Source organism: Nipponia nippon, unplaced genomic scaffold, assembly GCF_047370975.1.
Source record: "Nipponia nippon isolate SJK-2023a ecotype South Korea unplaced genomic scaffold, ASM4737097v1 scaffold_9, whole genome shotgun sequence".
Taxonomy (NCBI): Eukaryota; Metazoa; Chordata; class Aves; order Pelecaniformes; family Threskiornithidae; genus Nipponia; species Nipponia nippon.
In genome coordinates this window covers 11,473,769-11,489,536 of record NW_028262413.1, presented here as the reverse complement: position 1 = coordinate 11,489,536, position 15,768 = coordinate 11,473,769, and the positions used below count along the sequence as shown (strand labels likewise).

Genomic DNA, 15,768 nt, shown 5'->3' with positions numbered 1-15,768 from the left:
GCTTCCTCAAAGACTGGGTGGTTCACTTCAAAGTACGAGGAAGCTGAGCACTCAGTGTTACAGCAACAGATCAAAACAGCACGGCCACAGAGTAAACTCCAGACTTGGTCACCCAGAGGTTTGTTTAGTACACTTTGGAACAACAGAAGATAACAGCAGCCCATTCATTAGCTGTCTCCATGTGAGAACATTACAAATTTTGTGGGCAGTGAAGCATTAACAAAAAGCTGGGGGAGGCAGGAGAGAGGCAGACTCAGGCATAAAGAATAGGTTTGTTTTTAAATTCCTTCAGGGAAGCAGCCCGGTATAAATATTGGGTATCTGAGAACAAGCTGAATTTCACATTCTTAGAAGTATCCTACACAAGAGCAATTTGAGGGGATGGGGGGCGGAGTTGAGATCTGACTTATAAGAGAGACACTTAAACTGCAAATAAATTAAGTAGTACGGACCAATAACAGTAAAAATTATTAACCTAGCATCAAAATATGATACTAAGGATGTGTTAGTAGTACCTCCAAATCTGAAATTTCAGGGTAACTGGGAGGCAAGCTTTATAGTATGCCCACTTACTGACAAGCTGAGAAAAATGCTGAAAAAGTCTCTCTTAAGCAAGCATTGAGACCCACAAGCAGGATGACTCAGCTTATGATAAGTATGTAACCCAGTTTAGAAACAAGAAAAATATTATATAAGCTATTAAAAAAGATACACCAAATAAAAGACAAAAAAAACCCCAAAAATCAGAAGCTTTATTTTAAAGGAAACAAAACTTCCATAATTACAAAACCAACAAAGGGTATACACTTTGATCCAAGACACTGTCAGCAATAGATCGAATACCACAAGTCTCTCAATTAGTAAATATCACTCAATCTATAAACTTGAATCTGGCACAATTTGACAATTCAAAACCAGGTATACCTTGCCTCCTGGTCGTGCCATGTTTATCACGGCATTACTTCTTCAACAGCTACTGAACTGCCACAAAGCAATTAAGAACTGAACACCAAAAGACTTCTTTCAATTAGGTATTTCAAAATATATTGAAAGAAATCTGACTTTACTATCTATTTTACTTGTTAAAGGCACATAGTAATACCATGCTTCGTTGAAGGGTATTACTTAAAAACTAACTACATATTGAAAAAACTGAAGGGATTGTCATGTCACAGGATGTCGTAATTTTCATTCAAAGACAGAATAAAGTGAAAGTTCTGAAACTACTGTAATATATTTCCAATGTATGTATTTGCTTCTGCTCATCTATTTGAGGAGGCAAAATGAATAGTCACAGACAGATACTACAAACTACTAAGTTAAAAACTGGGAAAATATTTTTGTTATCCTGATTTTAGAAAACAAATTATACATACCCATTAAATCCAGTGACAATTTTCAGGATTCTTTCTTTCATCTCTTCAAAGGGAATATATTCCACGTTTGGATTGGGGGGCCCTCTTGGTTCAGGAGCTGAGGTTCTGAAATCATCCATTACTTTCTCCAGTTTGAAAATAAAATAGCCTTTAAACTGAGACCACTGAACCCTGCGTAAAACACAAGAATTAAGACATATGCAAGTCAGCCCTAAACCCACAGAAAAACAGGGTAACTTTAAGTTTGCAAAACAACATTCATACTGGTATGCCATTCCTAAGCTAAATGAGGCAAGTAATGCAGTATTAGTTTTCTTCCTGAATTTAAAGCATGAAAACTATTTAAATAATTACAGTAGAACAATATTACACAAGTCAATTGCCATGAACAACAGGGTAAGCCATTTCCTTAAAGAACCAATATCCACTTACAATTCAAACCTCAGTGTGAAACATGCATGCATTCTATACAACTTATCAGTGAGCCTACATGCCACCTGAAGTTTTCACTGAGCTCACAAGAGAAGGGAGGGGGAAAAACAAAAAACAAAAAAGGAAAAGAAGAAACAGAAAAAAGAAAGAAGTGTGTTTCAAGTCTGGAAACCATACAGCAATTGTACACAGCATTATCTGCTTCTGTTACAAAATCTTACCGAAAGGCCTTTTGTAATTAACTGCTCAGTATCCATGCACCGTAAAAGCATTTAGTAGCACCTCTTTTTCTCAGAAAGGCCAATCTATTTTGTATCACAGTTAGCACTTGCTGATGAGTATTTGAGCAAAGCAACTCTGACTCCTGAAAAACATTCCCACAACAAAGTAATCTATTAAGATCTTTCTAAACTACCTTCAGCCTTACGACTTAAAAGTTTTATCATTTACAGAGTTCTATATATTGAAATTTTAAAGAACACAAGTCCCCCACACTGCACACAATGGACAAGGTGGGAAACTGCTGAGAAAGCCTTTCTACACCAATCACCCCACACAACAGTCGCAGAAGAAATTCTGAGCCTCCTCTGGCTAGTGCATTCCTTAGCAGCATAGGCAGCAACTTGAAAGCAACTGATTTAGTTCAGTTACTATCAATTTTATTCTATTAATGATGATGCAGGAGCTTTCACAGTTACAGGATGGAGATGCTAGTGGAGAAAAAGAAGAGAGAATAACAAACCAACAATAAAGAGAGGAGGTTATCTTTGACATTTCTCTAAAACGTATACAATCTGGAATGAACCAGCTCAAATCAAACAAAATCTGAACCCCTGGACAGCCCTTCAGCTCCTGCTGAAAGACATACTGTTTAGCCAAAGGCTGTATTTCTACAGGCTGTCTTTGGTAGCAGTGCTAGCTTAAACAGCCCTGACTATTTTCAGCCCCACATAACATCTGACCTTCTGTCAGGCTGACACAACTATTTGTGCTGTGAACTACATGTGGTGACTCCCCAGCAAAGTGACGATGTTTGTCCTGCATGCTATCCTCAAGCACCAGTACTACCAAATATAAAACCACAGGCCAGTGAAGTCATATTAGCCTACTTTCACCAGAAAACCAGTGCCATGTTATCTTTGCCTTAATTTTCTCCTTGGTCTCAAAGAAATAATTATGAGACCAAAAGGGGGAAAACTTAGCTCAGGTTTATCTACAGAGATTCAAACACAAACCCCTGTCTTTCATTAGGGGTGACACATTTGCCAGAATTGGGAGAAATCCCAAGAGGAAAGCAAATCTCCTTTTTCCTTCTCAAGAAACCATTAAGCAACTCACAACAGAGGGGAACGCAGGACTTAGTGAATAATAATAAAACAAGAAACAAAAATAGAAAGAAGAAACAAGGTCCCAAAAGGGAATGGCATGGATAGATGAAACAGCATCATTGAGTCTCGCTGGATTATTGCTCCAATTAGCATTATACAGCCAAAGCAGAATACTATAATGTTTCTAATGTACAATATTAGGCATTACTACTACAACTGTTAAATTAAAAACCTATTCAACTCTGCAGTGCTACCATGAGACCAAAGCTTTCATAAAAAAATCACAGATTTAATACATAAGCACATCACAAAACACAGACAGAAAAGACCCAGTAAATAACCCCTTGCCAGAGTAGGATTGCTCCCTACAGAGCATCCCAAGAGCTTTACTTGCCTCATGAAAGGGCATTCCACTATTATTCTAAACATTCTTTGATAACCCCATTTAGATTATTTTTTTCACACTTTAAAACTTGAGCTGTTTTGTTTTCATTGTTATTTATTTCTTGCTAAATAGTAACACTTATCTTTTCATAAACCATTAACCCATCAGTGTTGTGTTGCTGAAATAAACCAACAACATACAAAGAGTAAAATGGCAAGCTACTGCCTGAAAGCAGTACCCACCAGCTCCTCTCTACAATGCTGAAGCTACAGAAAATAAAGAATGCAACATTTTGCCCCTATACAGAAGCCTAGAAAACTGTCACTTGTTTTAAACCCAAGTACTTTTAATTAGTATTTATTCTATTATAAAAAGGCTAAGAACTTGCATCTGCAATACACTGCAATACTGACATAAAAAGCATCTTTCATCCTGTATTTCGAAACACTTGATAAATGACTGCCAACCAGGTGACACAGCCCAGCTTACAAACAGAAGCAGCAGAGTTTAAGGATAAACTCATCCTGCAGTCACAAGCCTGACTACAGCTAACCCATACATAGCAACACCAGCTTTAAATCAACCCAACAAGCTGTTGCTAGAAGCAGCGTAACCACAGCAGCAGGAGCTCCGGACAGGCTTGCTGTTTAGACATTTACTCTGTTTCTCAAGCAGGTTTTTTCAACATTGCTGAATTCCCTGGCTATGGCTGCACTACTAGCAGCATGAAAGCTAACTGGTTAAAAGCAAGTGGTACGTTCACATTGCAATCATAGATTTAACTGCAGTTCGTACCATAAACAACTGCTTCGAAGTCAGAGGTGTCTTGTGCTTCTAGACCATAATCTCCTGACCTCAGTGTTGTAATTTAGACATTAAACCATGCTCCCATTTAGATGATGGTCTTGAAGCACTTTCAATCTATGCAAATGGTTTCTCATGAACAGTTTTATCCCAGTACCAGTAAGTTACATGGGAACTCCAGCCGCTCAACAGGAAATATTATCTGCACCACAAAAGACTGAGTCAGCTCCAGACTCTTCAACCATGTAGGCAAAATTCAGTCCTGCAGTGGCAACACAGTGGATTCCTGGAAGGCAGGAAGAAGGAGGAAGGTTTCTGGAGGTTACAATGCTGGTCACTGGTTTCTTTTAGGCATGATTCTTCTATCATTATCCTAGGGTGAAGAATCTCCAACTTCGGCACATCATCCTTCAGTTACCACCTTCCTGCCAGGTTTCTGCTCCTTCTGCTTTCACCCAGAACTGCAGTTGCTTCCTTTTCCCTCACAGCCGGTCCCTGCCTCAGCAACAGCAGCATCTACCACCATGTTATCAGACACTGACAGTCTACCTTTAAGACAGCTGTGTACTATGCCTCTAGTTTAAGCTAACTCTGAACAAGTCCTCAGAAAGGAAACATAATACACAAGGTGGATTAATAAAGGATTTATATAAAAGAATCTTACTTCAAGCAACCTTAATTATGTATATTTGTTAAAGAAACTTAACTACACTTGTGAAAATATACTGCAAAGTTTGAACACTTTTTAAACTCTTTATAAAAGATTACACTCAAATCAGTCTACAAAACTGAGAAGTACCTGGCTGCATATCTGAAAAAAGAAATTGTTAAATAATGAACTCGCTTCTGACCAGAAAAAAAAAAAATTCTGCAGGGACAGTAAGATTTTCTTAATTTCCATTTACTTCAGTGGAAGTGATCAAAAGTGAGTGTCAAAAGAGGAAAGCTACCTTTCCTGTTTTACCAGTCTGTGCAAATAACATGTAGAAGTTGGTATCAGCTAAACTCTTGAAACTTGCATCTCATCCATAGAGAAAACCATTTAGTTCCTAAATAATGGGTAGAACTGTTAAGCCAATACAACATAAAAATTAAGATTAAAAGTGGCATATCCTCCTAATTAGCAAAGCAATCTGTATCTACATATCTAGAAATTTTAAGTTATCAGCACACACTGAAAGACTGGCCACTTAGAAAGCCAGACAACAGTAGTGAGAAGAGATAAACAAATGGTGAGTATCTGTTTTCAAGAAAAGAAAAATCTTCCACATGTATCACAAACTCCCTGAGAACAACTCTAGCATTAGGATGCAAGACCTCTGTTTTAGGTGCTTTGTTACAAAATGGGAGACACTGAAAATGAGCAAAGTTTGGTCAATACCTTCTGTAGTCAAATCAAGAACCAAAAGGAAGCTAAACACCACTCTTCCACATGGCTGTAAGGAGAACCTCATTAAGTTTTATACACTGGAAAATAACTGACAAACACTTTAAACTCTGTAAAGAAACCAAACTGAAGAAGTTTTCCATGGAGAAAATACTATTCATGCTTTCTTCTGAGCAGGCTTGTTTATAAATACTTGCTCTTCCCACTCAGCATTGTGCATAATCAGCCTTTTCTAAATGCACGCTTACATCTTCTAAACCATGCTTTTCCTGTCCACTACACTAACTTGTGAATTTGTGCTAGCAACTTTGAGAGCTCTTCTATAGCCACTCAAAGAAAAAAATTCCTATGAACATTGTGTGATCCTTAAAAATATCTACAGAAACAATACTTCAAAAAATTCGTTGATCCTAAAGTGTTTCGGTTCAGTGTACTTTCATTCTAGCAAATGGCAATTTTGAAATTATATACATTTTATGTATATCTAAAGCATCTTTCACTACGATATCTGGGTCATCCTGTGTAAATATACCTGTACAAAGACAGCTCCCCTGGGCTAACAAGCCTGTAGTTTCACAGATACTCTAAATCATCATAAGACGGCTTTTTTTCTTAAATAGTCCTCTGCTTCCCTCCCACCAGCTCCTGCACCATCAAAAGCACCTAGCAAGGAAAAAAGCCACCAGATGCAGTAATGAATTGCTGAAAAGAAGCAACCACAGCACACTTCCAGAACTATAGCTTGTATAGATAGATAGATACATCATAGCAGAACCACAAATCTCCCAGGACCAATGTCAATGCTGGTAGTTTAATGCAACATTTAAAATTTTTAAAAGAGCACCTTTAATAGTCAAGCAACAGATGAAAGCATAGAAGCCAACACATGGTCCAACAGTTCAGCCTTTGTACATTACTTAAATAGATGATACTACGTCCTAGATTTAATATATGCTAACAACTGTGCTTTAAGGTATGAAAAGATGTTTAACACCATAATACAGTACCAGAATGAAGCCCCTGACCTTGCAATTTAAGAAAAAACTAGAAACGTAACAGAGAAACATGGATGGAAGAGACCTCAGTGTTTGAAGACACTCAGTTGTGTCTTACAGAAATGAAACAGGAAAGCAGACAGCACCTGACCAAACAGCTGATAATATGGGAAACATAAGCAAGTTTTGAGAACATTTACGTATTAGTTAGAGGCAGCATGAGAGAAGGCTAAAAAAGGGTGGGGGAAGACATGAAATAAGCAAGAAGAAATTAAATAAAATGACAGGCTATGCAAAAAAAAAAAAAAAAAAAAACTTAGAAAAAAAGAAAATCCCCCCCAAACACACAAAACCCCAGGACAGGGTCAGAATTACTAAGTGAAGCCAAGAAAGTTAAGCCCTATGAAGACAGACAAAGGAGTGTAAGGAAACTCTACAGACAGAACAGTACAACAATAACGTACTTATTCAGTGAAAGTTGATGAGGCAGCAAAAATATCTCCATTGCACAGGGAAGAAAGAATTAAAAAAAGATTAATTTAGACAAGGGACATAACCTAGCATTACCAGAGCAGAAACAAGGAAGAACACAATCCTAAAACTTTGCTCTCTAATAAAAGCAAACTATTTCACACCTGTACTTGAACTACATGATTTTGTGTTGGGACTAATCCATTGCTACAGATCAATCAAAGTTTGCCAAGCAACATCGACCAAGTTCAGAAATCCACCAATTCTATTTGATAAACAGCGCTCTTCAACACGGGACAGAGGTCACCTTACACAGAAAGCAGTTGAAGTAATCTGATGCTATGCTTTGATTTAAAAGAAGAATTACTAGCATGAAGTTGCTTGCAAGGTACAATTGCTTCTCTACTAACATGATTTGCACAGAATTCATCTTTTTCAAACATGCACTTTTGCATGTTTTGCATTTTACATGGAAATAATCTAATCTTATCACTTCCAGAGTGCAAAGACTTCCCCCATTCCCTTATCTCCTGCTTACTCAAAATGTTTGTATGAAAATGTACTGATGAAACTGAGAAAGCAGCTTTCTCCCTTACTGCACTGGTTATTGTGAAAGAGGAGAACCCTCTGTCAACAGCTTGCACTGTGGAGATTATTTTTTTTGTATGTCAGAATTAAGTGATATTTTCTTCCAACCATCGGACAAGTTTTTATATTTGATTCTTTTACCATTTGGTATATTCACTTTGGGAGACTTAAAATTTCAACAAAAAGAGCAAAAAGCCAGAAATGTCTAACAAAGTTGTTTGGGCAAGATTTGACAAACATTAAAAACCAAGTAACATAAGTATGAGCGAAAGGCCATTTAAGAACCTGAAACTAAAAGGGAAGTCTTGCAATCTGGAAGAATCACAGAAAAACATTAACTTCCAGAGAACTAGAACAAGGAAAGGAGACAAAGTTGTAATTGCAATATCCCCATCTCCTTCATACAAACACAGTGCTTTCCCTCGTGTTTTTGAGAAAAACTATCCATGTTGAACAAGTGATATAGTTCTTCCTTGTGTATTTAGTAGTACACTGGAAGGCTTTGCTACAACACGGTGATGCCCAACATTACTGCACGACTTGAACATTAAGCGTAGATTGGACTGCAAGTCTCCACAAGTGCAGAAGACAACTAGGGTAAGTTACCCATCTCCCTTTTCAGCAACTGTATTAAAATGTCAGACATAACACTACAGTAGTACATATGGCTTACACACCTTAGACAAACTACACAGGATTTTAAGTTTCAAACTTCAATAAGACCCATGGAAGGTAAGCAGGACAAAACCTAAAATTAACTGAAGAACATGAGGAAGAATTCAGCGTGCCTGAAATAAGGCTACCTCCTGAAATGAAGGTACTGCAATTATTTCATAAATCTTTCCGGAATTGCCTCACAGATTACAGGTTTAATTAAGAAAAACATTATATTGAAGGGATGTTAAGCTTCTAGAGACCTAGCTATGTACTTAAAACATTAAGAGTCCCAGGAGTCCTGGTGGGATGTCTGTCTTCAGATTTCACAGTGTTTAAGTGCATTACAAAATTACTTGGTTTAAATTTTAAGGGATGCCATCTGTTTTGGAGAGATGCTATATACCACAAAGAACATAAAATGAAAACAAAGTAGATCTACTATTGATTCTGTTCATTGAACAGGCCATAAAAGAACCATCAGAACTTAGTAAAAGAAGGGAGCACTTCCCTCTCCACCCCCCTCCTACCATTAGCTCTCTGACAAGCAGAAATTAAAAAAGAGTACCAAATAGGATATTTAGGATGCAAACACTTCATGTTCCACTAAACTGATTTTAAGGCAAAGTCCTCAGAACACAGAAGGAAAGAACCAGAGGACAATCTCAGAGGGATTCACTTAACATGTAACAAGAGGTATGAGTCACATATTAGCTTCCCCCCCAATTACTGCTGACTTGGATTACACTTCCACAGAGACTTGCTAGTAGGAAACAGGTGTTTTTAAGTGAAATAACTTGCCAACTTCTTTCTTGTCTTTTGTGCCTTGCTCTAGAGCTCATAGAAGATGAAGATATACTCTAAGACACAGTAATTTCCCCAGGCTGTCAGAACCACAATTAAAGTCTGATCCAAAACAAGTTAATTCCTTTCTATTACGGTCTATCAATGGGATCTCCAAAACTATTTGAAAAGTCAAAAGGCACATAAAACGAAGTGCACCCAGCAATCCCATATCCGATTCAAACCTGTGTGCAAGGTGGCAACCTTTCCAGTGTGCTCTTCCACAGCCTCGATGCAAGATATATCCGAACAGGAATATTGTTGACTAGATAGAATATTCCACTTCTCAAACCAAGGGCTCATCTCTGAGAGCAGAAAGCACAGAACTTATCCCCAGGCATGAGAAGCCCCAGGGTGGTTCCCTTGCCCCAGGCTGCGGAAACGGCAGCACCTGGGACTCAGTGGCAGGAGCCTGCCCAGGACTGACAGCCCCACTCCCTGGCACCGCACAGCAACAGGAGCAGGCATCAGAGATCCTCTCCAGCAGAGTCAGCAGCTAAAGCTGTGCAAAGGAACTGATGGATCGCAGTCCCCTGTGGGAAAGGAGACTGAGGCCACTCTTCCTCTCACTCATCTCCTTCCTTGGTTATCTCTGTTCTTCAGGATGGAAAGCCAGTAGCTAGAGCCTACTCCTATTATTTTGTTGCTGTTGTTTTGTTTTAATCTTTACCTTACTTAGCACATCCTAATTTCAGATCTATTGATTGGGTATAAACAAGAACACCTGGAAGTAAACAGTTACATAGAACAGGGTGCACAAACTAAAAATCTTGTTAGAACTGCCTGTAAAAGACAATCCCCAGCATTTTCATACAAAAAAACCCACCTGTTGCCATTTGACATTTTAGTTTTTGTACAGGAATTACTATTTCACTATTCATTACATAAATAACAAAGACTGCTTCTTAATGAGGAGTGCTCAATGGCAGAGAAATGGCTTTCCATTTTTTCAGAAAATACCTCTGAAAAATTCTGGGGTAGAAAGCTGGCAACACTGAACTCCCATTACCGGGGGGGGGGCGGAGATTAGCTATGCTGTAGTTCAGCAGGGATTTCACCACGGTGCAGAGAAGGAGGGCACTGCCCCACCACGTCCTTAACCTTATACCTGGTCGACACCAAAAGGAGCGAGCCTGCTCTGCTGCTCCCACGCATTCCTGTGATCCCACACACAGGGAGGTGAAGCAGATCACAAATCTAACCACAAAATTAATGCTACAGATAAGGAAGAATAAGATGCATGATGTGACTAGTAGAGAGCAGAGCCATTCCTTTAAGCAGCTGCACCCACGTACCAGATAAAAGAACGTACCTTACTTAATTCCACTCTTGCTTCAAATATTCATTGAATTTTAAACTTTTTTTTCTACTTCCCATGCTTTACTTTAATACTTTTTTGATGCAATTAATTTTAGTGTTATCATTTTGCACACTGTTGCTATTTTCACCATCCACACAGTGCAGATTAACACAGGAAATTCAAACACTGACAATAGATTTACACAGTAAAATCCCCCGTGCATCACTGCAGACTAGTTTCTTAAATGCTTCTGGCAAGCAGACAAACCCTTCAACCCAACATTAAATTAAAACCATAAGCAAGTGCTAGATTCTTTATCGGTGTTTCTGAATGAGCAATGAATTTTAAACTTCAGGTGATATAGCACGGTGAATTTACTGGAACACTGCTTTGCTGTAAACGGTATAATCCTGTTAGGAAAACAGGCTGGCAAGCACTCTTCCTGGGGGAGCATCCTGTTCACTTTCACCTCATAAGTCATGTAAAACTAAAACACTCTCACATTTTATCTTTAGTAGGATTTGACCTCATGTTACCTTTCACTTTGATTAAAAATACATTGAAGAGCTCAAAAGAGGAAAAACTGGTATTTCCCACAAGCACAGAAGGTATTTTTCTATTTTCACTCGCTGATTGTTGCCAGCCTAAATTAAGTCTTTGCTCTCCTTCTTGTGAACATGACGATCTCATTCCAGAGCCACGGAAACTGCAATACATCAGAACTACATCTGCTTCGGTAGTATGAGCATTCACCTCTCTACTACTTGCAAATTACTACTGCTATTGCCAGGAACAACAAAGATTAAGACTTAGTTATGGAAACAGACAGCTGATGAAGACATTAGAGTAGTATCTGTAATCATCAAGGGACTAATTCTGATCTCTGCTGATAAATATTTAGCAGACTCCAACAGAATACAGCTGTTCCACAGAATAGGAAAAAAATCTGAACTAGGGCTTCAGAATTTTTCAAGAAAGTACAAGATTACAACAGATTCTTCATTCAAGAATTAAATTCCTTCTAGCAGAGTGGAAAGCAATACACACAAAGTAACTGAAAGCCTTCAAAACTTCCACAAACCACCAGCAGTGGCTTATCTATAAAGACAAAAGTAAAAGTAAAAGTAGATGGCATTTTCACTAAATTTCCCTCTTCCACTTGAAAATTTACTTGAAGTTACCTTTGGCTGATAAGAATAAACTGGTGTATTTTCTGAACTATTCCACTTATTGTGCTCCTGCACTGTGTACCAATATGTAAATTCTTACCTTACTCTGATTTCTTATTCTTCATATAATTTAATTTATGCTGATATTCAAATAACATTTCTTACAAATCTCAAGTTTTATTACAAGTAGAATGATCACCCCAGATACTGACTTTCCTATAAAGTGCACACCACCTACAAAGGTCTCCAAGTCTGACAGACTTTTAAATAAGCATTAAATAACAGCTAAGTCTTCGCATCTGAGCAATATCAACTATACTTAATTTGTTTACAATTTAGGTACCTTTTTTTCCTATTATGCAGAAAAATCACTAGTTCAGCAAACCACACTAAACTTATGCCACAATATATGTAGACCTAGTATCTTCCTGCTGTCACATATTTTACAGGATGCTTTACCCCAACAGATTTTATTTCTCTAGTTCTGGATGCCTTTTTTACCAATATTCTGTGTAATTATTACATTTACCTTTGTAAAAAATGGAGTTAGCACCCTTTGAACTAGATTATCTTAAAATCGTTTGAGTTTTATGTACTTTTCAATCTGATTAACGATCTTCTAAATAATATTTCCTACATAACAATTATAAAACACACAGAATCGGTCAGAACTCTCAGTAATCACTCTGTGTGCAGCAACTGTTTTCTCAGCCCACATCTGCCTTATTTCTGTAGAATGCATCTTCGAGACAGGGGCGAGATTACTACACATTTCTGCAACACTTAATGCAAGACTTTGATCCAGTTATTACTACAACAAACTATACTAGAAATAATTATTTCAGAGAGGCATGTGACCATATACTTGAAATTTCATTTTAAATCTTTAAACGTCAATTAAAGGAGGTTCACAACCACCTTAGAATTGGAAGCAGTATCACTTAAGCAACTAGCACAAAAAGTTCAGGAGGAGGGAAATGTATCTGACTTCTCTCACAAGTTACAATCACACAAGCCCTAAGAACATTTATATTCCTCTGCTCTACCACAGATAACTGTAGCTGCATTTGAATAGCACTAGCCAAACAGATTGTCGATAGCAGATCGGCATTATCTGTGTCAAAATACCTCCCCAAACCCACTTACATGGTCCAGATCTACCTTTAACATGATTGGACATTTTGTTGAAATTTAGACAACCATATTTATTTCAACTCTTAACAACTCTGTGGATTATTCTTAGCTTTTGCTTATTTCCATTTCAGATAAAGTTTGACTGAACAGATTAGTGTTCACTAAGGCATGTTTCCAGAGTGATGCTGTGCACTGTGTAATAGAGATTCTGCAGGAATTCCATAGCACAATTCAGAGTGCATCCCACTCAAGAGATATTGCACAGAAAAATAATCCTCCAGGCAAAGGCGCAATATAATTCTATAGTACTCTGGAGCTGATGCAGGCAGAATACAGAAACATTAAACAGATGACACTTTCTCAATAAACCTGTATAGCAGAAGCCCAGGAGTCAAAATTTAAGAAAAGTATTATGCAATAAGTGAAGCATATTTAAAAGTCTTCCTGAACTTGCAGCAAGTTAAAATTACTATCTCTATAGGAGTTACCTGTAGAAAAAAATCACTCAGCAATATAAAATTAATGTTTAGATAATTGCATATATAAATATATCACTTCTTCCAGACACAAACTAAATTGCACATATCTACTGATACAGGACACTGAAGCCATTCCAGGTATCACCAGTTTGCACAGAAAAACCAAATAAACAACAGAAATGCTTTAACTCATCTGGTAAGTGTAGCTATCACTGTTAAGTGACCAGTGCATAAAGATCCACAGGTTACCTCAGAAGAGCTGTAGACCACACTGAGATTCCACTATCATATCTTTACTATATTGAGCAATAAAGCTGGGAAACCAGATTAAGGAAAATGCACCCTTTGCAACTACTTCTGGATCTGAATTTACTTTGCATTGTATTCCTATGCTTGCCAGTTCATGCATTGTCCCACAAAAACACAGGCTTCACTCAGGTCTGAAAGCAGTACTACTAGGACCAGGTAAATTGAACTTCTATTACTAATTCTTTCCAAAACCGGAAACAAAAGCCACCCAATTGGCTTCTACACAGGGCAGTTCAGCTGACACACACTAAGCTTGGGCTGACAAGGTGTACCCTACCTCAATGACCTAATACACAGGCATTAGGTGTTTCTGCATCATCACATTCTTACCACTTCTGAGCAAAGCCTCATCAGCTGCAGCCATCATGGAAATCTTGTAACTGTCTTCAAGTAGCATTATTTCCAAAACTGACACCTGCCAGACACCAGCTTTTGTGGTAAAACAGCATCAGTCTGGTTTATCCACAAACCTGATAACCCACCACCACTCAAGATGACCAGACTGCTTTGTATCCTCCCTTCTGCATGCACCATTGCCTTGTTCCTTCCCCCCAACATGTGCATGAAGCTTCCCAAAATCTGCAGACAGGAAGAGGGAGCAAGGCTCATCGATTACAAGGTCAAAACAGAAGAACGTCCTGCTACTGTAAAGTGTAATATGGAGTGGAACAATACCCAGACATCTGGGAAAGTACTTCAAATGAAATAGTAATGAGCAAGGCCACCATGGAACAGGAGACTTAAGGCCCACTGGAAAAGACAGAGGGAGGTAACACTGAGGTAGCCACTACAGCTATGAAGAAACATTACTAAGAGGTAAAAGTAAGAACTGATAGAAACTCTGAGGTTGAGAACAAATCCGATTAAGCAATGCAGGAGAACTGAGCTTGAAGAATAGAAGGATGCCAACAGAACACTACTAAAGGTGATCATCAGAAGCACACACAACCGTATTAACTGCTACAGAATAAATGCTGGGGTGGTTTTCTGTGCAAAGCAACAGCGAACTGTTTGCAAAAAGACTAGCAGGGAGTGTGCTGATAAGAACAGACTGTATATAGCAACAGGGAAGAAAGATGTACTTACAAATGAAAGTCCGCATGCGCATACAGTTACATTTGCGGTTAAAATAGTCTAATTACACTGAAAAGTTAGCATTGCTATGAGGAGCTTGCCTTTTGTCTTTCCTCACGTGTGTACGCTATAGAGAGACTAAAGTTTATTAGGATCAGTTCATCATGCACATTTTATAATGGTAGTTAAAGTCTGACCTTTGTACTGTAAACCCCACTCCCAACAGATACCAACTGACAGCATTTAAAATACACCACTACAAAGTGTGCATTTCCTAAGGAGCAAGTGATTTCATCTATCACAACTGATTCCTCTGAAGTACTACAACTGCACATTTGACACACAGATAATTTTTTATAGTATAGGTAAAAGAGCCAGCAAGCTAAACTATCTTTGACAAAGATAAATCAGCAGGCTTTTCAACCGAGATCCCTGTCCTTTGGAGGCATCAGTGGATTATGAGACAGAAAAAACAGTGTCAGTGGAATGGGAATTAGTGGGGAACAATTCCAGCCACTTAGTGGAAGGGAGTTAGTGAGGAATAATAGTAGGAAACAATGCAAGGAAGTTTACTCACATCTCTTGCTTTACTGAGAACATGGAAATGGAAGAGACCTATACTAACAAAGGCACGCAGACGTCTTTCAGAAAATATTACCCTGTTTATTATGGCAGGAACACGAGAAGTGTTTTATTTCATGTAAAAAAAAAAAACATAAGGAATTACATTCCCCCAATAGTACTAAAGATTTCCAGGTAATGACTTGGCTCCAAATCAGAACAAAATTTTCAAACTAGTCAAAAAATACTCGCATACCCATGTCAAGCAACAAAACTGCTACTTGAATAAAGTCAGAGAACATACTTTATAGAAAAAAGCAGACTTAAATTTAAGCATGTGAAATAAGCTAAAGGACATATGGCTACAAAAATCTACGTATTTGTAACATAAGAAAGGAAATTACTATACAAGAGTTCAGAATACATCATTAAAACACTAAAGCTGAGAACAGTGACTTATACATGTTCATTGCTACTGT

General features: G+C 38.0%; 1 protein-coding gene across 3 annotated transcripts in view; it reads right to left on the bottom strand.

The window, feature by feature from the left end:
* PPP4R2 (protein phosphatase 4 regulatory subunit 2) overlaps positions 1-15,768 on the bottom strand; it is a 33,520-nt gene that overhangs the window by 10,536 nt on the left and 7,216 nt on the right. For all 3 annotated transcript variants that reach the window (XM_087744274.1, XM_087744272.1, XM_087744273.1), the window contains one exon: positions 1,377-1,547. In XM_087744274.1, the coding sequence (XP_087600400.1) occupies positions 1,377-1,547 (171 nt within the window). The remainder of the gene's footprint in view (positions 1-1,376; positions 1,548-15,768) is intronic.